At 38.5% G+C, this 27,020-nt stretch overlaps 1 protein-coding gene across 2 annotated transcripts in view; it reads right to left on the reverse strand.

Moving 5' to 3' along the window:
• Positions 1–27,020, reverse strand: part of CDK13 (cyclin dependent kinase 13) — a 127,255-nt gene that overhangs the window by 43,715 nt on the left and 56,520 nt on the right. For both annotated transcript variants that reach the window (XM_012473569.2, XM_012473563.3), the window contains exons 6-7: positions 7,184–7,373; positions 5,370–5,426 (exon numbers count right to left, since the gene is read on the reverse strand). In XM_012473569.2, coding sequence (XP_012328992.2) covers positions 5,370–5,426; positions 7,184–7,373 — 247 coding nt within the window. The remainder of the gene's footprint in view (positions 1–5,369; positions 5,427–7,183; positions 7,374–27,020) is intronic.

Raw genomic sequence — 27,020 nt, forward strand, 5'->3', positions numbered from 1 at the left:
TGCAGCCTGAGTGACAGAGTGAAACTCCGTCTCAAAAAAAAAAAAAAATTATAAACGAGAAAGTGTTACATTATAGTTTCTTCTCTAGAAAATGAAGCTAATTTCAATTAATATGGAAAACATTTTTTCTCACAGGACAGTCACATAAAGAGAGAAAGATACTCCATCCTTTTGAAACCATTGGAACAATGACTTGGTAAAATAAAAATGAAGAAGAAGGAAACATTGTAGCTGTTAAGAAAAACTACAGTTAAAATAGATACCAGGCCCGGCATGGTGGCTCATGCCTGTAATCTCAGCACTTTGAAAGGCTGAAGCAGGCGAATCACAAGGTCAGGAGTTCAAGACCAGCCTGGCCAATATGGTGAAACCCCAGTCTCTACTAAAAGTACAAAAATTAGCCAGGTGTGGTGTCGGGTGCCTGTAGTAGCTACTCAGAAGGCTGAGACAGGAAAATAGCTTGAACCCAGGAGGCGGAGGCTGCAGTGAGCCAAGATGGCACAACTGCACTCCAGCCTGGGTGACAGAGCAAGACCCCACCTCGAAAAAACAAAAAGATACTGAAAGATGAATAGGTATTCTCAAGTTTTAAAGTCCCCAATGCAGAAGAGACAAAGTATAAACACCAATGTTCAAAATGAGAAAATGACACAAATCTAAATAAATAACTTTCCCTTCTAATTTTAATCCAGTGGTTCTCCTTCTTTCTTCAATAATAGGTACACGACAGACCAGATCCATACTGGTCACAGACCCCCAAGTACTAGCTATACCTCCACCTAGCTTTCCTCAAATTCAATAAAGGCACATCCAAAACCTAATGAGAGCTGTGGTTGATCCTATTACAGTGGTAGCATAAAATATGCTCTATTAACAAACAAAAAACCTTACACGGAATTCTTGAACACTTCAGTTATTCGATCTATAGTAACTACTTAGAAAATAAAAATACTTCTAAGTGACTTTATATTTGCATGAGCATTATAATGAAGCCCTATCTGGCTTTCTGTTTATAACAAAGCAGAAATATGAATAAAAAATCATTTGTTGTATATTTATCTCAAAAAAACTGGAAAATTTGAGACAATACAATAAATCTGCTAAAGGTAGATTTCTTTTTTTTTTTTTTTTTTTTTTGAGACGGAGTTTCGCTCGTTACCCAGGCTGGAGTGCAATGGCGCGATCTCGGCTCACCGCAACCTCCGCCTCCTGGGTTCAGGCAATTCTCCTGCCTCAGCCTCCTGAGTAGCTGGGATTACAGGCATGAGCCACCATGCCCAGCTAATTTTTTGTGTTAGTAGAGACGGGGTTTCACCATGTTGACCAGGATGGTCTCGATCTCTTGACCTCATGATCCACCCGCCTCGGCCTCCCAAAGTGCTGGGATTACAGGCTTGAGCCACCGCGCCCGGCCGGTAGATTTCTTTTAAAATCAGTATGTTATTAAGGTTCACTAGAACAATATATGTATTTTAAAGGTATTCCATTATATTAACCCTACTTCTCCAGTATCCTAAAGAAATCAGAATTATTCTGATCTTAAAAAAAGAGAAGTTTTAAAGGAGTATATAAACTCCATAATGATAGTGAACCCATGGCATACCCTTGGCACTCCACTGGAACCCAAATTATATTTTAAAATAAAAATCAATGTGAAAATTGAGCCTGATATATAAAATCTGGCTTTATAATCAGCTTTTCTGGAACATATCTATTCCAAACGTGCACAAATATCTGCATAACAAAAATCTATTAGATGAAATTATAATTAGCTATTTTCCATTCCATGGAAAAGGATTTACATAATTAATGATAGACAAAAACTTCTATTAAGCAAAATCTAATTATAATGAAATCTCAATTAACCAGCTTAGTAGACAGAATTCTCAATTAACCAGAACTTGCCCAAAATAATAGCTACATTAATTTAGTCACATATATGCTTCTCAGCTGGGCACACTGGCTCATGCCTGTAATCCCAGCACTTTGGGAGGCCAAGGCAGGCAGATCACTTGTGGTCATAAGTCCAGACCAGCCTGGCCAACATGGCGAAATCCTGTCTCTACTAAAAAAATACAAATATTAGCTGGGTTTGGTGGTGTATGCCTGTAGTCCCAGCTACTCAGAAGGCTGGAGCTGGAGAATCACTTGAACTCTGGAGGCAGAGGTTGCAGTAAGCTGAGATGGATCCACTGCACTCCAGCCTGGGCAACAAAGTGAGACTCTGTCTCAAATAAAATAAAATAAAATAAAATATGTATGTTTCTTAAACTACAGAAGAAAAAAAATGTATTTCAAGTGAAGTTTTGGATTAAGTACACAATCAGATCAATTTTTCCTTTCAATTTCTACCAAGAGGCACTATTATATATGATGGAAAGAATAAAGAATTAGGAATTGAAAACTATATACCCTTGGCTCTGCCAACATTTTTTGATCTTTAAAGTCACTCAACCCTTCACAATAGCCAAGACAGGGAATCAACATTATGTGTCCACTAAGAGATGAATGGATATAGAAAATGTGGCCTATAATCCCAGCTATCGGGAGGCTTAGGCTAGAGAATCACTTGAAGCCGGGAGGTGGAGGTTGCAGTCAGCTGAGATTGCACCACTGCACTCCAGCCTGGGCAACAGAGTGAGACTCTGTTCCAAAAAAAGAAAGAAAGAAAAGAAAATGTGGCATATATGCAAAATGAAATATTATTCAAGTCTTAAAAAAAAATAAGAAAATCCTGTCATTTATGTCAACCTGGATGAAAGTGAAGTGCATTGTGTTAAGTGAAATAAGCCAGGCATAAAAACACAAAATAACTCATTATTTCACTTGTATGTGAAATCTAAAAAACCTGAACACACAGAAGTAGAGAGTAGAGGTGGTAGTTACCAGACACTGGGTGTAGGGAGTATGGGAAGAAGATGTTGACCTAAGGATATATAAATTCAGTTAGACAAAAGTAAATTCAAGAGATTTATTGTAAAACTTGGTAACTACAGTTAGTAATAATGTATTCTTGAAAATTGTTAAGAGTAGATTTTTAAGTATTAGCATACACAAAAAAAAATGTGGGATAATGCATATTAATTAGCTCAATGCAGTCATTTCACAATGTATACACATTTCAAAATTTAAAAAATAAAGTAACTCAACCCTTTCTGGGTCTCAATTCTCTCAAATGCAAAATGAGGGATATAGCTTTTGAGTTTTAAAACAGTTTAAAACTTAAAAAAAAAAAACCCATACAATGCTTTCCTAAAATGTTAATTTTTCTTTTTCTTTTTTTTTTTTTGAGATGGAGTTCCACTCTTGTTGCCCAGGTTAGAGTGCAATGACGTGATCTCGGCTCACCAAAACCTCCACCTCCTGGGTTCAAGCGATTCTCCTGCCTCAGATTCCCAAGTAGATTAGAGATTAGATTAGAGCCATGCGCCACCATCCCTGGCTAATTTTGTACTTTTAGTAGAGACGGGGTTTCTCCATGTTGGTCAGGCTGGTCCTGAACTCTGACCTCAGGTAATCCACCTGCCTCGGGCCTCCCAAAGTGCTGGGATTTCAGGCGTGAGCCACTGTGCCTGGCATAAAATGTTAATTTTAAGTGTAGTAGTTAAAATAAATAAAAACCAACTAACTCTGGTGAAAGTAGGTACAAAGGACTGGAGGTCCAATCACAAAACCCCATCCACAGAACACTTTCTTTTTTTTTTTGGAGGCAGTCTTGCTCTGTCATCCAGGCTGAAATACAATGCTGCGATCTCGGCTCACGGCAACCTCTGCCTCCCAGGTTCAAGGATTCTCGTGTCTCAGCCTCCCAAGTAGCTAGGATTACAAGTGTGCACCACCATATTCAGATATTTTTAGTAAGATGGGGTTTCACCATGTTGGCCAGGCTAGTCTCCAACTCCTGACCTCAGGTGATCTGCCCCCCTCTGCCTCCCCAAAGTGCTCAAATTACATGCATGAGCTACTGTGCCCAGCCTGCAGCACACTTTTTGAGGGGTTTCATGGAACTCGAATGGATCCAAACCATACACTTATAAACCTCTAGAACACTATATAATGAAAATAGTTTCCAGAATATGTCACAGACACTGCAAGATTGAAAAAAATAGACTTTTTACTCTGAAAAATTCAAACAAGAGTTTTTGTTTATTCCTTTATCGAAATAAGCACAGATTAAGTGAAAGTATACATCTAAGACTCCAAACAACTGATGTTTCATTATATTAAATTATGATACTAAAAAAAGAATTGTCATAAGTAATTTTAAAATTATATGTAATTATATGTAAAATTGTATGTAATTTTAAAATTCTTTAAATATATTATTACAGAGATATATACCTATATATCTGAAAATAAAGACAGAAAAGGAATGGGGTAAATGGACTAAAGATTTATTAAACCCAATTAATTCCATAGTTTATTTACATAAAACCTACTATTGCACAAAAATATCTTATTTTGAAATTCCATATTAGTTCCACTAAGATAAGTCATATTTCACTACTACCAGGCACAAAGAAAATCAAGTTGGGTATATACTCCAACTTTAGCCAGAAAAGTTCTACTTTTTTGTGTCTTACAAACTAAACATCCTCACAACGGTTGGTTTAAATAAAGCATTCTAGGGAGTTAAAAAAAAACAAAAAACTGTAGATATAACAATAAAACCTGAAGTCTAAAATAATAATGAAAACAAAGTTTATAAATTTTAAAATGCAATTTAAAAGGTTTTCATTAAGAATATTAATACCGGCCGGGCGCGGTGGCTCAAGCCTGTAATCCCAGCACTTTGGGAGGCCGAGGCGGGTGGATCACGAGGTCAAGAGATCGAGACCATCCTGGTCAACATGGTGAAACCCCGTCTCTACTAATACAAAAAATTAGCTGGGCACGGTGGCGCGTGCCTGTAATCCCAGCTACTCAGGAGGCTGAGGCAGGAGAATTGCCTGAACCCAGGAGGCGGAGGTTGCGGTGAGCCGAGATCGCGCCATTGCACTCCAGCCTGGGTATCAAGAGCGAAACTCCGTCTCAAAAATAAAAATTAAAAAAAAAAAAAAAAAAAAAAAAAGAATATTAATACCTAGATATGCATTAGAAATGTCAGTATAAGTTCACTGCAGTCACACTTAAAGATGTACGTTTTTTAAAAATCATTTTTACCTGTAAGTGTTAAAGATCAATTGACATAATGTTTAAAATTTTTAATTACAATAGTCAACCCAATATTGTATAAAATTTCAATGTTTTATATACTAACCAAGAAAAGTTAATTTCTCTTTTAAAAAATAAAATTAATAACTTATTCTTAGTATAGCCTCTAATACTAAGCTCTAATGTCTACAACATTCATTTGAAGGTACTCTTACCTTTCTTCTGAGCTATACAATCGAGCAAGTCCAAAATCTGCAAGTTTTATCTGCCCTCTGGTGAAAATAAGACAAAATGAACAAAAGGTATTAATTTACTCTAAATTGACAATACACATATATATTCTATGCCTACAACTGACAAAACATACACCTTTGTAAACTTTAACTCTGCTCACACTGCAGCATCATCAAGGTAATACAGGGAAAGGCAAGTATGGATAAATTCACAAAACGAGAAAGTAAACAATACTTTGGATAGTTTTAGTTAAAATTATAGTAGTATATTATAATTATTGCATTATAATATTAGTAGAGTAGTATTTTATTACTATTCAGCTCCTATTTAGAAAAGCATACTTCGATGAAAATGCGATCATTTTTATTACTCAGCAATAAGACGAATTCCTTGTTCAAGTTAATAGTGCTCAAAAATTAAGTGACATCACTTTTAATTTGTTTAATTTTCCAGGTCTTAGAGGGGCTAGATGCATAGAACACTCTCTATTAATTAAAATCAGAACCAGGCATGCCTTATTTTAATTAACAAACTACCAATTATAAGAGAATTACCAGGATTCAAATATAACATAAGCTGTTACAAATATAAGCTTATTTACATAAATTTTAAATATGTGTATGTGTGTGTACACACTTCCAAAAAGTTCTTTATAATTGTGACTTTTTTTTAAATTTTCTAAAATCTATTCTCAGCCTAAAGCTGAAATTATATTGCTTATTAGATGATCCATTCACATTATTTGGAATAATAGCAAGCAGAAAAGTGAACTAAGCATTATTTTTTATGCATTACACACTATTATTCGACTTTTTTTTGATACCTCATCTTGCTTTATCACCCAGGCTGGAGTACAGTGGCATGATCTCGGGTCACTGTAACTCCACTTCCCGGATTCAAGCAATTCTCATGCCTCAGCCTTCCTAGCAGCTGGGATTATAGGCAAGCAGCAACGCACTGGGTTTATTTTTGTATTCTTAGTAGAGACAGGGTCTCACCATGTTGGCCAGGCTGGTCTCAAACTCCTGGCTTCAAGTGATCCGCCTGCCTCATCCTCCCAAACTGCTGGGATTACAGGCATGAGCCACCCCACCCGGCCACTAACAGGGATTTAACACAACTTTTGAGTATCCCAAGCTATAATACTGTTGATTATTTTTATTTTTATTTTTGAGACAGAGTCTCGCTGTGTCACCCAGGCTGAAGTACAGTGGCATGATCTCAGCTCACTGCAACCTCCACCTCCCAGGTTCAAGCAGTTCTCATGCCTCAGCCTCCCGAGTAGCAGAGATCACAGGTGTGCCCCACCACGCCTGGCTAAGTTTTGTATTTTATTGGTAGAGATGGAGTTTCGCCAGCGTTGGCCGGGCTGGTCTTGAACTCCTGGCATCAAGTGATCTGCCAGTCTCGACTTCTCAAGGTGGTGGGATTACAGGTGTGAGCCACTGTGGCTGGCCTGATTATTTTTAAATAGTTTGTATCAACTAAATTTTAAATCTTTTTAACATAATCAAGGTATATATCATGCAACACTCATTTTACCTTTTACTTAATTAAAAAATTTCAGATTCGGGGGTACATGTGCCTGTTTGTAACATGGGTATTACAAGTGTAATAGTAGGGGTTAGGCTTCTAGGGTATCCATCACCCAAATGTTGCACATTGTACCTAATAGGTAATTTTCAACCCTCACCACCCCCCACATTCCCCACCTTTACAGTTTCCAGTCTATTCTCTCTATGTATATATCCATGCTAACACTCATTTTAGACATATATAAAGTTCATACCCATACCTATTATTTAGAAGGATATTGGAACATTTAATATCTCTATGCAAAAAGTTCTTCTTATGACAATAATCCAGACCCTCCATGAGCTGTCTCATAAATGACTTTATGTGATTTTCATTAAAATGAACCAAGCCTGATTCCAGTAGTCCCATCAGATCATGGTCCATATATTCAAACACCAGATAAAATGCACCTAAGAATGAGAATAATTAATACATTAAAAACTTATTCCTACAACTTTTCTATAAATTCACAATTTTTAACAATAAAATGCTGGTGGGGGAAAAATTAATCCTTGAAGTGTCACTTTGTTACTTTAATAACATTCACCTTTCTCTCTGGATATAATATCAATAAATAAATCCCAATGAAAACATCTAACCAATTATTTTCCCAAAAAAAAACTGTTATAATTTTTAAATAAAAATCACCCTGCTGTTTTCCATATTGTATAGTTTATAGGTGTGATTAATGTTTAAGACATCAAATTGTCTCTTAGAAGCTGAATAAAATCAATATAGTTTATCAAAAAATTAGAAGTTGTTAAAAGAACTGCTTTTAATTAAAAAGAGTCTGGGCACAGAAAGACGTAAGATGACATCTAAATCCTTCAATAAACATACAATTTAATTCTGTCTATATAGCTCCAGAGTACTTAAGAGCAGAGAATTTGAGAAAAAAACAATATAATTTGAAATTACAACTTTATTTTATAAAGACCAGGTTAGTCCTGCTGCAAAAACCTAAAATAGCACATAGCACACACACACAAACTATACAAACATACTTATGAGAGATTTAGAAATCGTAAATGAAACTTATACACAAACTGAATGAGAACTAGAATGTATTACATCTGTGAAAAAGACAAAAACACCAAAACAAAAAAGGCATCTGAACTTTTAAAAGGCATCCTAATTTTAAAAACAGAGCAAAAGGCCAAAGTAGCTCACGCCTGTAATCCCAGCACTCTGGGAGGCCAAGGCGGGTGGATCACCTGAGGTCAGAAGTTCGAGACCAGTCTGACCAACATACAGAAACCCCGTCCGTACTAAAAATACAAAATTAGCTGGGCATGGTGGTACATGCCTGTAATCCCAACTACTCAGAAGGCTGAGACAAGAGAATCATGTGAACCCAGGAGGCAGAGGTTGTGGTGAGCCCAGATCGCACCACTGCACTTCAGCCTGGGCAACAAGAGTGAACTCCGTCTCAACAACAATAAAAAACCGAGCACAGAACTCTTGGTAAACCTGCAACAGAAGGATTCTTTTTTAAAAGTTTATTATGGTCCCTCTCCAAAACCAACAACCAATGTCACATTTAATAGGAAAGGCCAAGTATTACGTATAAGCCAAAAAGAAATCTGTGGTGGCTCATGCCTGTAATACCAGCACTTTGGGAGGCTGAGGCAGGTGGATCACGAGGTCAGGAGTTTGAAATCAGCCTGACCAACATGGTGAAACCGCATCTCTACTAAAACTACAAAAAATTAGCCGAGTGTGGTGGCACATCCCTATAATCCCAGCTACTCAGGAGGCTGAGGCAGGAGAACTGCTTGAACCCAGGAGGCAAAGGTTTCAGTGCCACTGCACTCCAGCCTGGGGGACAGAGCGAGACTGTCTCAAAAATCATAATAAATAATTCATTTTTACTAACTCTGTTGTGAAAATTCGTAAAATTTAACCAAGTATAAATATTGAAAGAGATAAAAATACAATGATTGACAGATAAGATGGCTATTTTTCTGGACAATTCAAAAGAATAAAGATTAGCTGGGTTAAAGAAAAATCAATATTCAAAAAGCAAAAGACAGCCAAGCTCTGTGGCTCATGCCTATAATCCCAGCACTTTGGGAGGCTGAGGCAGATGGATCATCTGCAGTCAGAAACGTGAGACCAGCTTGGGCAATATGTCGAAACCCCGTCTCTGTAAAAACTCAAAAATTAGCCTGGTGTGGTAGTGTGCATCTGTAGTCCCAGCTACTTGAGAGCCTGAGGTAGGAGGATGGCTTGAGGCCAAGAGGCAGAGGTTGCAGTGAACTGAGATCAAACCACTGCACTCCAGTCTGGGCAAAAGAGCCACACCTTGTCTCAAAAAAAAAAAAAAAAGCAAAAGACTTAATATATAAAGCAAAAATTCACTAGAAAATAAAATTTAAATAATTTCACAAAAGAAAAAAATAACTACAAATGACAAATGACTAGGACTAAACTTTAACAAAATTATACAAAACTGGGCCAAGCATGGTGGCTCAAAGCCTATAATCCCAGCACTTTGGGAGGCCAAGGTGGGCGGATCACTAGAGGTCAGGAGTTGACCAGCCTGGCCAACATAGTGAACCCCCGTCTCTGCTAAAAATACAAAAATTAGTCAGGCATGGTGGCATGCACCTGTAATCCTAGCTGCTCCAGAGGCTGTGGCGGGAGAATCGCTTGAACCAGTCAGGCAGAGATCATGTTGCAGTGAGCCGAGGAGATCGTGCCACTGCACTACAGCCTGGGCAACAGAGCAAGACTCTATCTCAAAAAAAAAAAAAAAATTTATACAAAATTCATTAAGAAACACCACATTGTAAAACTCTGTATTTTCCTGTCTCTCTTTCTTTTTTTTTTTTTGACAGGGTCTCACTCACTTTGTCGCCCAGGCTGGAGTGAAGTGGCACCATCACAACTCACTGTAACCCTGACTTCCTAGGCTCAAGTGATCTTCCCACTTCAGCTTTCCAAGTATAGTTCGAGTTACGGGCCCACACCACTATATCTGGCTAATTTTTTTGTTTTATTTCTGGTGGAGATGAGGTCTCTCTACATAACCCAGGCTGGTCTTGAATTCCCCTGCTCAAGAGATCCTCCCATCTTGGCTCCCAAAGTGCTAGATTACAGGCTCGAGACACCACGCCCAAATAAAACTCTGTATTTTAAAGCAATTTCAATAAAAGGACCAATGGTTTATTTTTCCCCTTTATCACTAGGACAGAGAAGGAAACTTAACTTGACAAAATAATTCTAAAATTATCCTTGAAGAAAATAAACCAGAGTACTAGCAGAAACATTTCTGAAAAGAAACACTTGCCCTATTAGAAATTAATATGACCTGTCATACTATAGGGACTGACAGAACAGTGGAAATAATACACACCAGAAAGCAGATCCCAATTATATGTCTAATAATTATAAAAATAGCCAATTTAAGTCAGTGAAGAAAGAATAGATAAAAGTGTTTTGCCAAACGTATAATCCCATAGGGAGGTGGGCAGTTATATCAAAGAAAAATGCAATAAAAAACCATCAAGTCACAATTCACTAAATAAAAATGTACACGTACTGCCTAAGAAAACAATATAGAAGAGAGGTAAAAAGCAAATGACGGCTGGGCATCACGCCAGTAATCCCAGCACTTTGGGAGGCCAAGGTGAGAGGACTGCTTGAGGTCAGGGGTTTGAGACTAGCCTGGGGCAACAGAGAGAGATTCCTGTCTCTACAAAATTTTTTAATTAGCCAGGTGTAGTAGTGCACACCTATAATTCTAGCTACTTACGAGGGCTGAGGCAGGAGGACTACTTGAGCCAGAGTTGAGTCTGGCTGCAGTGAGCCATGGTGGCACCACTGCATTCCAGCTTGGGCAACAGAGTGGGACAGACCCGGTCTCCAAAAAAAAAAAAAAAAAAAAAAAACCGAGAGCCAGGCCCAGTGGCTCACGCCTGTAATCCTAGCACTTTGGGAGGCAAAGGTGGGTGAATCGTGTAAGGCCAGAAGTTTTCAGACTAGCCTAGACAACATGGTGAAACTTCGACTCTGCTAAAACACAAAAAATAGCTGGGTGTGATGGTACATGCCTGTAATCCCAGCTTCTTGGGAGGCTGAGGTGGGAGGATCACCTAAGCCTGGGAGATCAAGGTTGCAGTTAGCTGTGATTGTGCCACTGCACTCCAGCCTGAGTGATAGAGTAACCCGTCCCGGGGGGAAAAAAAAAAAAAGAAAGAAAATGACAAACTGGAGAAGTATTTATAACACATACTAGGTTAATATCCTTAATATAAAATGAGATCTTACAAATCAGTACAAAAATGGCTGGGTGTCGTGACTCAGACCTGTAATCCCAGCACTTCGGGAGGCTGAGGAGGGGGGATCACTTGAGGTCGGGAGTTCGAGACCAGCCTGGCCAACATGGTGAAACTCTGTCTCTGCTAAAATACAAAAAAACAGCCGGGTGTGGTGGTACATGCCTGTAATCTTTGCTACTTGGAAGGCTGAGGCAGGAGAATCACTTGAACCCTGGAGGTGGAGGTTGCAGGGAATCAAGATCGCACCACTGCACTCCAGCCTGGGAGACAGAGCAAGACTATGTCTGAGGGGAAAAAAAAAAAAGACCAATCCCACAACAGAAAATAAGAAATCAAATGAACTGTCAATATGCAAAACAATGGCTATGTCCAAAAAACACAGGAAAAATATTTAATCTCATTACTAAACAAAATATACAAATCAAAGCAACTGTACACCACTTTTAACTAAGAGAAAAAGATTTCAAAAGACAGTGCCCAGTTTCAATAAAGGTGTGAGATAAGCAGATACTGTTATATACTGCCAGAAATAAACTGGTATGAATATGTAGAAAATATAATTTGGCAATATTTCAAATCTTTAAAAACTGCATACTCTTTTACATGGCAAGAATGCAAAGATTTAGCTATAAGTATGATCACTAATGCAACGTAATAATAAAACACTTAAAAACAAAACAATACGCCAAAAAAGTTCTTTTCTCTCTTTTTTTTTTTTAAGGCAGGAAACCTCATCTGGAGGTGTATCTATCTTATGTCACATGCAACTTTGAAAAATGTAGCAGAGGCATAATTATTGACGTGGAAATGTACTGAGTATGCTGAGTAAAATAAGTCAATTATCAAATATATATATATCTCACTATCTCTGCTGTTATTTAACATGATATTGGTGGCATTATGTAACACAGCAAGATAAAAGAAAGCATTTAGAGTTGCACGGTCCAATACAGTAGCTACTAACCACTAGCCACATGTGGCTACTGAGCTCTTGAAATGTGGCTAGTTAAAAAATGCTATGAGTTCTGATATGACTTTAATTGAGAATTATTAAAAGTGTACAGAAAAAAATGAAAATGCTATGCAAAACACACACTAGATTTTGAAGACAGTACAAAATAAAAGAATACAAAATATCTCAACAATTTGTGGTCTTGATTACATGCTGAAATAATCTATTAGATATACTGGGTTAAATGTATTATTTGTTTGGTTGGTTTTTATTAAGACAGAGTATCACTCTGTTGCCCAGGCTGGAGTGCAGTGGCACAATCCTGGCTCACTACAACCGCCTCTTGGGTTCAAGCAATTCTTGTGCCTCAGCCTCCCAAGCAGCAGAGATTACAGGTACTTTGAAATTATTACATGTACACTGTAGGACAAAACAAGCTATGTTAATATTTTAGGAACTAAGGCTTTTACTTTACAAGAAAAATAAGGTCAAAGATGTATAAATCCTGTACTTTGAAACTGAAATCATCTACAGTAGCCAGCCTCCAAAATGGTCCTCAATGATCCTGATTATCTGGCATCCATACCATGCCATAATGATTCAAGGACGGTCTGTGTGACCAGAAAAACACTGGAGTGAATAATGTGACTTCCAAGACTAGGTTGCAAAGACATGCAGTGTCTACCTTACTTTTTTTAGATCATTCATCCTGGGAGAAGCCAGCCATCAAGGCTGTCAGGATATTTACACAACTTTGTGGGAGGCCCATGTAAAAAATAAGTGAGACCTTCCACCAAGACAACAACTTGCTAGCCATGTGAGGGAGCCACCTTGGAAGTGGATTCTGCAATCCCAGTCAAGCCTTCTAATGACTACAACCAACCCTAGCTAACATCTCACTGCAATCTTATGAGAGACCTCAAACCAAACCTGCCAAGCAAAGATGCTCCCAAATTCCTGCCCACAGAAATTGCATAGTAGCTCCCACCATAACCTTTTAAGTACAACTGCCAAAGAATTGAATTTGTATCTAAATAAACTTCTGGATTTAATTACTATTTAGAGGAAATATGAGGGATAGAAGAACAAGCTAACACCCAAAGGAAGCATTTGGCCAAATTGAAAATGCAGTCTACTCTCCAATAAATAAATGGAATAAAATGCTTAAAAGGCAAGAAGAGCCACTATAAATTATGAGACTTAAAACATTAATTTATCATGAATAACATGCACATCTTTTTTGGATCCAGGTTCAAACAAAGCAGCTATAAAAAAACATTTCTGAGACAACTGGGTAAATGTGAATGTAGACCATTAGATGAAATAAAATTATTGCCAATTTTGTTAAATATAAAGTCTCTTTTCTTTTGAAATATAACTACAATTTCATTGTCTGTTATCTCTGGATAATCAAAGACTAACTTTTATAATACAATGAGCCTTAGATTCACTTAAAAATAATCTAGGAGGTTTGTTTTTTTAAGTAGGGATAAATAAATTTAGCAAAATATGTTAACTATAAAATTGAAGCATGGCAACACTGGAATTCATTTTACTATTTCCTCTACTTTTTTTATATTTTATTTTATTTTAACTTAATTATTTTTTTGAGACGGAGTTTGCTCTGTTGCCCAGGCTGGAGTGCAGTAAGCAATCTCAACTCCGTGCAATCTCCGCCTCCCAGGTTCAGGTGATTCTCCTGCCTCAGACTCCGGAGTAGCTGGGATTATAGGCGCCTGCCACCACCCTGGCTAATTTTTGTACTTTTGGTAGAGATACGGTTTCACCATGTTGGCCAGGCTGGTCTCAAACTCCTGACTTTGAGATGTTTGAGTATTTCAGTAATAATGAGACTTTTAAAAATGTAAATAAAATTTTAGAAGGCTTTGAAATAATCTTGAATTCAGAGATGAATTTTAATGTTCCTATATTTTAAAATTGATTATTTTTTTATCACGGTTTTATATATAGATGTTTGTATATGTTTATATTTATGTATATGTATATGTATATGTATTAATTTATTTATTTAGAGAACAGGTCTCACTCTGTTGCCCAGGCTGGAGTGCAGTGGTACAATCTTGCCACCACTTCCTGGGCTCAAGTGATCCTTCTCCTGCCTCAACCTCCCCAGTAGATGGGACTACAGGTGTGTGCCACCAGGCTTGGCTAATTTTTGTAATTTTTATAGAAACGAGGCCTCACTATATCACCCAGGCTGGTCTCAAACTCCTGGGCTGAAGCCATCCTATCGCCTTAGCCTCCCAAAGTGCTGGGATTATAGGTGTAAGCCAAGGTTATCTATTTATATAGTTTAAGGCAGTGATTCCCAACCTTTCTGGCACCAGGGATCAATTTCATGGCAGACAATTTTTCCATGTACTGGGTATGGGTGTAAGGCGGGGGTGGGGGGATGGTTTTGGGATGATTCAAGTGCATTACATTTCTTGTACACTTTATTTCTATATATTGTAACACATGATAAAATAATTATACAACTCCAACTCACCATAATGCAGAATCAGTGGGAGCCCTGAATTGGTTTCCCTGCAAATAGATGGTCTCATCTGAGGGGTGATGGGAGACAGTGACAGATCATCAGGCAATGGATTCTCATAAGGAGTGCACAACCTGGATCTCTTGCATACGCAGTTCACGATAAGGTTTGTGCTCCCATGAGAATCTAATGCTGTCACTGATCTGATAGCAGGCAGAAATAAGTAGTTATGGGAACTATGGGGAGCCACCGTAAATACAGATGAAGCTTTGCTCGCTCATCTGCCACTCACCTCCTTCTATGTGGCCCAGTTCCTAAGAGGCCACAGATCAGTACCTGTCCATGGCCCGGGGGCTGGGAAACCCTGGTTTAAGGCAATGTTTTTCAATCTGTGGGTCATGCAATCAACTGAATAGGTCATGACCTGCATTTTTAAAAACATTTTTATACTGCTCCATATTTTTCCTATATTGTATTCAGTTTTAGAAACACAGCATGCCACATACATTTCATTATTATAGGAAATTTGATATACATACATATCCTTTGAAAAATGTTGGCTATCAAAATTCTAAGAGGAGTTTATGTGAACAGATAAGTGATTTTTACTTTCTTTTATGCTGCTATTTTCTAACTTTTTCCGAAAGAAATACAATTTAAAAAAATATTGTCAATTGTGCCTAACATTCAGATTAATAAGGGGAACAGCAAATAACCCAACTGGAAGAAAAATGTCAAAATCCACAAATAAAGAATCTACAGAGGAAATTATAATGGTAAATAAACATATGTAAGATACTCCATACCTCACCAGTTTTGAAGAAAGTATACTCATCAAAGCAATGATGAGGTACTATTCTCATCTATCAAATTGACAATATCCAGTAATGGCCAAAGAGAGGAAACTCATACACTGCTATGTTTGGGCAAATAATTAAACAATATGTATTATTAAAAATACAAATATCCTTTGACTTAGCTATCCCACTTTTAAGAGTAAATCTAGGGCCGGGCGCAGTGGCTCATGCCTGTAATCCCAGCACTTTGGGAGGCCGAGGCAGGTGGATCACTAGGTCAAGAGATCAAGACCATCCTGGTCAACATGGTGAAACCCCGTCTCTACTAAAAATACAAAAATTAGCTGGGCATGGTGGCATGGCCTGTAGTCCCAGCTACTCGGGAGGCTGAGGCAGGAGAATTGCTTGAACCTAGGAGGTAGAGGTTGCGGTGAGCCGAGATCGCACCATTGCACTCTTGCCTGGGTAATAAGAGCGAAACTCTGTCTCCAAAAACAAAAAAAAAAAGAGTAAATCTAAAGAAATAACAGCACCAGTATGCAAATATACATGTCCAAGAATATTTTTATTTTTATTTTTATTTTTGAGATGGAGTCTCGATCTGTCACCCAGGCTGGAGCACAATGGTGCGGTCTCAGCTTACTCCAACTTCTGCCTCCCGGGTTCAAGTGATTCTCCTGCCTCAGCCTCCAGAGTAGCTGGGACTACAGGCATGTGCCACCACGCCCAGCTAACTGCCCAGCTAATTTTTGTATTTTTAGTAGAGACGGGTTTTCACTATGTTGGTCAGGCTAGTCTCAAATTTCTGACCTTGTGATCCACCCATCTCGGCCTCCCAAAGTGCTGGGATCACAGGCATGAGCCACCATGCCTGGCCATGTGGAAGAATATTTTTAACAGTACTTTTTATAATGGAAAAAAGCTGAGAAAACTTGAATAACCATCAATAAACAAAAGGTTGAATAAATCTAATATATCCATATTGTGGTATATTATGCAGCTAGAGATATGTTATATTCTTTGATATGAAAAGTAAACTATAGAAAAAAAAATTAGGCCTGGGGACCACTGGTTTCTGCTCTGGAATTTAAGGAGTTAAAAATTTCCATTTCATACTCACAATAAAATAAAAGCAAAGGTGAAAAGCAACAACTCTTCTTAGAGCCATGAAAGAAATTGGAGTCACAGGGCAAACCACTGCCTCCAAAATCAGAGAGAGAGAGCCAGGCAGGCAGATACAGACAATCACAATTTACCATAGCAGAAACATCCTTGGGAACTATTAGCAGGGTAGGAAAGCCTAAACTGAGCTGGAGGCTCAGTGTACACAAGTTTCAATTATAAAAACTCCAGGCAGGACCCTGTCTGAGAGGCCTCCACATTTTGTCAGGTTTTTTTTTTTTTTTTGAGACAGAGTCTTGCTCTGTCACCTAGGTTGGGGTGCAGTGGCACGATCTTAGCTCACTGCAACCCCTGCCTCCCAGGTTCAAGCAATTCTCCTGCCTCAGCCTCCCGAGTATCTGGGACTATAGATGCCTGCCACTACACCCAGCTAATTTTTTTATTTTTAGTAGAGACAGGGTTTCACCATATTGGGCAGGCTGGTCTCGAACTCCTGACCTTGTGATCCAGTCACCTTGGCCTTCCGAAGTGCTGGGTTGACAGGCACGAGCCACTGTGCCAAGCCCATTTTGTCAGTTTTTAACAACCAGAAGCCCTACCAGATTATCATAGTGAAAATCAGAGAAAAATATGTAGTTATGATGAAATATGCCCAGAACATTCTGTCCTTAACAAGGCCTGACTTCAAGAGAAACTATTTATCAGAGCCTAACCCACCAGGGTTCTACCAGAGCCTTACCAACCTAGAAGAAGGGAAATATTCAACTCCAAAGCATTCTATCCTTAGGGGAATGAAATACCCACCACCAGCATTCTCTAGCACTCCTGTCTCACTGCAGGGAAAAACCAAAACATCTGAAGTACTTGTGGTGACTACAGTCTAAGGGCACAGGTTCACTAAAACACTGAGAACAAATCTTTAGACTATAGAATAGTTCCCTTCCCTCTATACCTTACCACTATACAAATATAGCTCCTGTATACTAAGTGGAGAACACAACTAAACAAACTGCACATCTCAGACCTTATTTAAAAGAAATTCCAGAGAAACCAAAAGACAACAGTGGAGACAAAAATAAGAACACTAGAGGAAATTTTAGCCTCTGATACTTACACAGCAAACAATGAACATAGTCTAACTCCTAGCCAGATAAACACAAAACTTCACACTAAAAGCCTATTTACCTCAGTTCCTTCTATCCCATGTACTATGTCTGATTTTCAATGAAAAATTTAAAAGCATGCTAAAACACAGTTTGAAGAAACAAAGTAAGCATCAGAGTCAGACTTAAATACAGCAGAAATATTGGCATTACCAGACTACGAATTTTTTTGAGGGAAGTTACACTTTTTTTGTGGGGGGGGGTCTTTTTGTGGAGAACAGGGTGTCGCTACATTGCTCAGGCAGGTCTTGAACTCCTGGGCTCAAGCTATCCTCCCGCCTCTGCCTCCCTAAGAGCTGGGATTACAGGCGTGAGCCACAGCACCCAGCCAGACTACGAATTTTTTTAAAGCTCTAATTAATATTCCTAGAGCTCTAATGAAAAAAAAAGTGGACAAAATGCAAAAGCAGAGAAATGGAAACTCTAAGAAAGAATCAAAAGACAATGTTCAGGCCAGGCACGGTGGCTCATGCCTGTAATCCCAGCACTCTGGGAAGCTGAAGCAGACGGATCACCTGAGGTCAGGAGTTCGAGACCAGCCTGGCCAACATGGTGAAACCTCATCTCTACTAACAATACAAAAAATTAGCCAGACATCGTGGCTCATGTCTGTAATCCCAACTACTTGGGTGGCTCAGGCAGGAGAATCACTTGAACCTGGAAGGCGGAGGTTTCAGTGAGCCAAGATCGTACCACTGCACTCCAGCCTGGGTAACAGAGTGAGTGACTCTGTCTCAAAGAAAAAAAAAAAAGACAATGCTCAAAATCAAAAACACTGTAACAGAAAAAAAGAATGTCTCCGGCTGGGTGTAGAAGCTCATACCTATAGTCCAAGCTACTCAGGAGGATGAGGTGGGAGGATCGCTTGAGCCCAGGAGTTCAAAGTTAGTGAACTATGATCATACCACGACAGTCCAGCCTGGGTGACAGAGTGAGAACCCATCTTAAAAAATATATTTGATGAGCACATCAATATGGTAAACATGGCTAAGGGAAAAAAATCAGTGAGCCTGAAGATACATCAGTAGGAATTTCCAAAACTGAAATGCCAAAAAAAAAAAGAATGAAAAAGACACAACAGAATATCTAAAAACCATGAGACAGCTGCAGAAAGTTTAACATACGTGGAACAAGAAGAGGAGAGGAGAAAAACAGAAGAAACATTTAGAGACTGAAACTGACTCCAAATTAATGATAGACACCAAATCACAGATGCTTTTTTTTTATAGCAACAATGAACAATTTGAATTTGAAAATTTAAAAATGTTTATCTATATAAGGAAAATAACAAAACTCTAATTAACGAAATCAAAGGAATGAAGAGAAATTCTATGCATACAGATAGACTCCACAACGTCAAGATGTCAGTTCTTTCCCCAACTTGATATATGGATTTAAAGCAATCCCAATCAAAATCCCAGCAAGTTATTTTGTTGATTATCAACAAATTGATTCTAACATTTATATGAATAGTAAAAGACTCAGAGTAGCAACAAAACATTGAAAGAGAGCAAAGTTAGAGCGCTGACAGTACCCAACTTTAAGACTGAACATTAAGCTACATTAATACATTATGGTATTAGTGAAAAAAACAGACAACTAGACTAATGGAACAGAATACAAAAGCTCAGAAACGCATCCATTAAAAAAACCGTCAACTGATCTTTGACAAAGGAGTCAAAGCACTTCAATGGAGAAAGGATAGCCTTTTTAGCAAATGCTGCTCAAACAAGGGGACACTGCCATGTGAACAAAATGAATTTAGACACAAACCTTATACCTTTCACAAAAATTAACTCAAAATGGATCATAGACTTAAGAGTAAACTGCAAAACTAAATTTCTAGAAGATAACATAGAAGAAAATCTAGGTGATCTTGGGTTTGGCAATGACTTTTTATATAAGACACCAAATTCACAATATGTGAAAGAAAAAACTAGTAAATTGAATACTGTTAAAATTTAAAACTTCTGCTCTTTGGCAGGGTGCAGTGGCTCATGCCTGTAATCCCAGCACTTTGGGAGAATAAGGTGGACAGATCACTTGAGCCCAGGAGCTCCAGACCAGCCTGGGCAATGTGGCAAAACCCCATCTCTCCAAAAAAAATTTTAAAAACCTTACAAAAATTAGCCAGGCACAGTGGCATGCGCCTTTAGTCCCAGCCACTTGGTAGGCTGAGGTAGGAAGATCGCTGGAACCTGAAAAGCAGAGGCTGCAGTGGGCCAAAGTCATACCACTACACTCTAGGCCTGGGTGACAGAGCAAGACCCTATCTCAAAACAAAACAAAACAATCCAGCAACAACTTCTGCTCTTCAAAAGACACTGCTAAGAAAATGAAAAGACAAGTCAGAGAATGGGAAATTGGTATCCATTGGGCACGGTGACTCACATCTATAATCCTAGCACTTTGGGAGGCCGAGGCAGAAGGATGGCTTGAAGGCAGGAAATTGGAGACTAGTCTGTGCAACATAACAAGACCCTATTTCTACAAATAATAATAATAATAAATTAGCCAGGCGTGGTGGTGCATGTCCATAGTCCTGGCTACTCAGGAGGCTGAGGTGGGAGGACTGTTTAAGCCTGGGAGTTTGAGGCTGCAATGAGCCATAATTGTGCCACCACACTTCAGCCTGGGCAACAGAGCAAGATCCTATCTCCAAAATAAAATAAGGAAAAAAGAAAATAAACAGCCCAATTAAAAAGAAGCCAAAACATTTAAACAGATATCTCACCAAAGAAGATACACCAATGGCAAATAAGCAAGTGAAACAATGCTTAATATCATATTTATTTTCTTTTCTTTTTTTTTTTTTTTTTTTTTTTGAGACAGAGTCTCACTCTGTTGCCAGGGATGGAGTCCAGTGGCATGACCTCGGCTCACTGCAACGTCTGCCTCCTGGGTTCAAGCAATTCTCCTTTCTCAAGCCTTCCAAGTAGCTGGGACTACAGGCACACACCACCACATCCAGTTAAATTTTTGTATTTCTAGCAGAGACAGGGTTTCACCATGCTGGCCTGGCTGGTCTTGAACTCCTTGACCTCAAGTGATCCACCCACCTCGGCCTCCCAAGATGCTGGTATTACAAGTGTGAGCCACCACACCTGGTCTTAACATCAGAGAATAGCAAATTAAAACAACAACCATTACATATCTATTAGAATTGCAAAAATCCAAACTGACAAGGCCAAATGCTGGTAAAAAATGTGAAACAACTTTCATTTATTGCTTATGCAGACACTATGGAAGACAGTTTGGTAGTTTCTTACAAAGCTAATCATTTTCTTACTATATATAATCCATCAATCCCTGATATTTATCCAAAGGAGTTGAAACTTATCTCCACACAAAAACCTGCATACAAATATTTACTCATAACTGTCAAGACTTGGAAGTACCCAAAATATCCTTCATTGGGTGAATGGTTCAACAAACTGTGGCACACCCATGCAATGGAATACTATTGAGTGATAAAAAGAACTGAGTTATCATGCCACAAAGAGACACAGAGGAACCTTAAGTGCATACTGCTAAGTAAAAGAAGCCAATCTGAATAGTCTACATATTGTATGATTCCAACTAGATGACATTCTGGAAAAGGCAAAACTATGGATAAAGTTTTTTTAAAAACTCAATGGCAGGTCGCAGTAGCTCACACCTGCAACCCCAGCAATTTGGAAGGCCAAGGCAGGTAGATCACTTGAGGTCAGGAGTTCTGTACCAGCCTGGCCAACACAGCAAAAACCCCGTCTGTACTAAAAATACAAATTAGCTGGGTGTGGTGGTGTGCACCTGTAATCCCAGCTGCTCAGGATGCTGAGGCTGCAGTGAGCTGAGTGAGATCACGCCACTGCACTCCAGCCTGGATGTCAGAGCAGGACTCTATCTCAAAAAAAAAAAAAAATCAGTGGTTGCCAGAGTTGCAGGGGTGGCAAGAATGAACACAGGATTTTTAAGGCAGAAAAACTATTTTTTGTCTCACTCTCAGATTCTCTTCTGTCTTTGCATGACAGACTGCATGAATGACTGTTTCTCTCTCTCTGTGTGTGTGTGTGTGTGTGTGTATTTCTCTTTTAATTTCAGTGGTGAGGTACTCTTGTTCTCTAGAAAAGATACAGTGGCCATAACTACTTCTACTGAAATACTCTCCCCACATGGTTAGCACTTAAAAGAGATGCTACAAGTGCTTTTGAGACTGCTAACCAAGGGTTTGAAAGAATAGTGTCCTTGTCTACTACGTCAGACAATAAGAATAATGTGTGTGTGTGTGTGTGTGTGTGTGTATACATATATATATATACAGAGAGAGAGAGAGACTCGATCAAAGTGGAAGTTAGGGTCACTACTCCCCCACATTGTTGAAATCCCATGTTTACCTTTTCACTCCCCCAAAACTTAATTACTTATAGCCTACTATTGACCAGAAGCCTTCCCAATAGCAGTTAACACACAGACTAGCATCTACATGTATTTTATGTAATTCTATGTATTCATGACATATCTTTTTCTTTGTCTCAAAAAAAAAAAAAAAATGACTCTGTCTCAAAAAAAAAAGACTGAATCTTGCTCTGTCACCCAGTTTGGAGTGCGTGGTATGATCTCAGTTCACTGCAACCTCCACCTTCTGGGTTCAAGCAATTCTCCTGCCTCAGTCTCCCTAGTAGCTGGGACTACAGACGTGTAACACCATGCCGGCTGATTCCTGTAATTTTTGGTAGAGACAATGTTTTGCCATGTCGGCCAGGCTGGTCTTGAACTCCTGACCTCAAGTGATCCACCTGCCTTGGCCTCTCAAAGTACTGGGATTACAGGTGTGAGCCATTGTAATCTTTTTCTTAATTTTTTTAAATTTCTAGGCTACATGCTTCATGCCTAGCCTTTTTCTTAATTTTTTAATTTTCTAGGCTACATGCTTCATCTGAGTTTTCTCAAACTGTTGCAAATCTCCCAAAACTTTTTTCCAATATATTTTTAAAATCTACATATAAGTGAACCCATGCAGCTCAAACTTAGGTTATTCAAGGTTCAACCGTATATCTAACATACTTTTCCATTTTTATTTTCCTTTTTTTTTTAAGCACCAATGATACATAGTAAGCTGTTAACACTGGACTGGGCAAAAAGTAGCAAGAGAAAATGGGAAATTAATTTTTTCTTCATGTGTATTTACATCATTATATATGTTATTTATATATATTTGCATTACCATGGTCATAGTAAACTCACACTTCTTACAGAAGAACTTGATTTTAATAAGAGAAGTATTGCAGAATTTATAGTTAAAAGTCCCTAAAATACAACAGATTTAAAAGTCAATAAAAGTTGGTCACAATTAGTTCAAAACTCACAAGCAAAGCAAGTAAGACTCAGTGAGATCACCACCAGGGGAGTAAATAATTGTGTTATTTGCATTTCTGATCCTTTTCACTGAGTAGATCCTTAAGTATCTGTCCCACCAACAAGTCTGTAGAAACCCTGGTAAAAAGTCAACTCAAGCATCTGAGGTCCTGGGAATCACAAAGGATCTGATTTCTCCCTGGTGAAAACCCCATCAACCAGAGAACAACCCTCTGCTGCTGGGGCATTTTAAGACATAAGGCTATTTCAAACTGAACCTCCCAACCCATGTTTCTTATTTACTTGGAATGTCACACTTGCAAGTGACAGAAAAGCCAATGTACACTAATTTAAAAAAAAAAAAAAAGATAACTTCTCCATCTTCTGAACATCTATTATAATTACGGAAAAAAATAGAAGTATCAAAATCCTATGGCAAGAGCCTAAGTTCCTTCTCTACATTTCTCAGTGCTTGCTCTATTCTCAGAACCTAACCTGTCTCAAATGATTACCCTCACACTCACACTGCACAGGTAAGAGAATCTCACTCTGTATATGAAATCTCAGCATAAGTCTCAACCTTGTAGCTGAACTGTAATGCTCCAACTGCCCAAGCTGAATCATGTACCCCTAGAAATAGAGTAGGCTTCACAACTATAGGGACTGAGAACAGACAAAAGGTGAATCCTCAAAAAAAAAAGCCCAAGGCTGCTATAGAAAGTGAGGTAAATCAGTGGTGGGTGGCCCCAAAACATGTCAAATGCCATCTCTCCCAAAGTAGGGCAACTACCAAGCTGTTTAGAACTAAGTTGTCCATTCAGAAGGCTTTAGTCTTAACAAGTGCCTATTACTCTTAACATGGAAGAAGACCACCACCAAGTAGACACTCCTGAGAAGAGCCACTGAGAAAGACTACGAAGCAACAGCCAGAGAGGGATAAAGCAAACCTGAATAGAACTCTTTCAGAAAAGGCAGACATTTTAAAAAATGATCAAGTCAACATAATAAATTCTGGTCAAGTCACCTAAGGAAAACTTGAGAAACTACTATTACTTTTAGCAAGAAATTACTTATCTTTATAAAGTAGTGAGAAAATGCAGACCAATGGGTGAATGACAAAGTGAGGCAGTACAAAACAAGTACTGATTACTCTTTCACAAAGTCTGGCAACAAAGAGAAGTAGTAAGACTAAGCAATGATTCATAAAGCAGACTCAAATTAGAGAAAAATTTTTTTGTTTTAATACAGGAAAGATGTGGATAGGGTTGGTGCTGAAGGTAAGGAGTTGGAGAGGGAAGCAGTTGAAAATACAGAAGAGATAACACACACCAAAGTACCTAAGAACATGAGGGAATCAGCTTCAAGTAGGAAAGAGAAATATTACTTCCTCTGAGACAAATGAGTAAAACGAGTATAGAGTGAGGTAAATGCATGAAAAGTTAAAAGTTGAGAGTTCTTGGCTGGTCTGACTTACCCTGCAGAAAATGAAGCAAATGTCTTCTACTCAAGAGAAAAGAAACAGAAGCTGAACAAGATTCTTTGCTTTGCAGAATGGAAGACAGAACTGACTAAAGACAAATAAAAGGATAGTTTAGTAGCCCTTAAGTCCTAGCTTTGTTGACCATAAATCTGAGAAGAAAATAACCCAGATGGCTGTAATGATTTTTCTCCAGCAGTTTTAGTATTAAGAGATCGATCCAAGCTGCAAGACTAGGGCAGGTGTGACATCAAAAGACAAAATATCAGAGTATAAACTTCCTGACCAAAGTCTCAGATCCATTTCAACCACAAATACCTTATGAAAATGTATAATCAAAAGGTGACCGGGCACAGAAACTCACACCTATAATCCCAACACTTTTGGAGGCTGAGGTGAGCAGATCACCTGAGGCCAGGAGTTCAGGACCAGCTTGGCCAACATGGAGAAACCTCCTCTCTACCAAAAACACGCCGGGCATGGTGGTGCACACCTGTAGTTCCAGTTACTCAAGAGGCTGAGGCATGAGCATACTTGAACCTGGGAGGCAGAGGTTGCAGTGAGCTGAGATAGCATCACTGCACTCCAGAGTGAGACTCTGTCTCAAAAAAAAAAAAAGTTAAGTTGGACTAGAACTCTGCTTTCTCAAATTCAACAGAAAAAACTAAGGAAGAGAATTTCAGAAACAAGATTTAACAGTTCTAACTGTAAAACTAAGGGCTGCAAAAAACTGCACTGATCTTTACTTGAGAAGACAAAAGAATCAGAATTTGCAAAGTTTTCGGGACATTTGTATGAAATTCAAAACCACTCTACCTAAATGCTGCAAAAAAAAAAGAACGAAAAAGAAAAAACATTTCTTCCTATGAATCTCTCTACTTTTAATCTGTAATTGCTAGAAAACAATTCTAGTTTTAACAGGAGGAAGCAAATTAACCTAACATTAGAGTCTCAAGTCATACAGTATCAATGGGGGTGGATCAGGACATTCCTCTACTCTCCTTTGACCCTGGTTCAAGTTGGGACACACAGAGAGAGAGAGAGAGAGAGAGAGAGAGAGAGAGAGAGAGAGAGAGAGAGAGAGAGAGAGATTTCCTCTATTTCCCTAAGCCCCAATCCTCAGCCATTATTAGAGACCTTATCTATCCCAAGCACCTACAACAACGTTTGGTATATAACAGGTGCTTAACAAATATTTGTTACAATATTTCTTTTCAAAGTATTCAGGTATCTTATTACAACATTTCTATTTACCCCAAAGTCATGACCTGTAGACAAGAATATGAAAAAAAAAATGCCTGAAGGTAGAAGGTGTAGTATGGGTATTGGCAGAGAAGAGACCTATAGTCGTCCATTTCTCATTAGTATCAGTGGTAGGAAACCTAAAAATTGATACATGCACATTACAAGAAGTTTGCCGCTGACAGAAGAAAAACTAGATCAATTCCTGAAATGGCAAAAAAGAAAGGTCTGGTCACTGTACCGACATGAAACCAAGTATCTATCTCAAACCCAGAAGTGTTTACACCAAAAAGAGGCCCAAAGAAAACTCTGGTCCTCCAACCTTCAAACTAAAAAACTTAAGACACCTGGCTCTTTACCTCAGGGTTTCCATTCCTAATTTCAGGCCTTAAGGCCTCTAGTGATAGTGAGCTGCCTAAATAAATATGCTCCCGCAACATGAATGGTGATACGAGTATAAAGAATAGAAATCCATTTAACGATACCACAACTGGGAGTGGGAATAGGTATGGTGTGCATCTGGCCTCAAAATCTGAGTTCTAAACACATTTTCCCATAAATATACCTTGGTAAATAATGAGATTCTCTACATTCTGATAAAATCAAACAAACAGAAAAGACTATCTGCTTGAAAAGAATATTTTTAGCCGCTATTTTTCACATAGATACTTAGTGTATTATCAAATAATTCTAACTTTTCCTATACCTCTGTATCTCATTTCCTTCTCTATCCTTCTTAGATTTGTTATGATGATTAAATGAATATTTGTAAATAGCTTAAAGCAGTGTCTGGCCCACAGTAAGCATTATATATTTTAATTAAATAAAACACTACTTTTTAAGATTTGTTAAGTTTCTAATTAGTTTTCCAAAAAAAGTATGTTAGTCTTTTTTAGTGATACTTTCAAAAACTTTTTGGAGGTCTATATATAAGAGAATTATTGAGTTAAAACAGATAAAAATCATTAGTTCTTTTCTTTTTCTTTGAGACAAGAGTCATTCTGTTGCTCAGGCTGGAGTGCAGTGGCACAATCTCAGCTCACTGCAACCTCCACCTCCTCGGTTCAAGCGATTCTCCTGACTCAGCCTCCCAAGTAGCTGGGACTACAGGCATGTGCCACAACAATGGCTAATTTTTATATTTTTAGTAGAGACAGGGTTTCACCATGTTGGCCAGGCTGGTCTCA

The sequence above is a fragment of the Aotus nancymaae genome, unplaced genomic scaffold (assembly GCF_030222135.1).
Source record: "Aotus nancymaae isolate 86718 unplaced genomic scaffold, 86718_ANA_hifiasm-v0.15.2.pri h1tg000065l, whole genome shotgun sequence".
Classification (NCBI taxonomy): Eukaryota; Metazoa; Chordata; class Mammalia; order Primates; family Aotidae; genus Aotus; species Aotus nancymaae.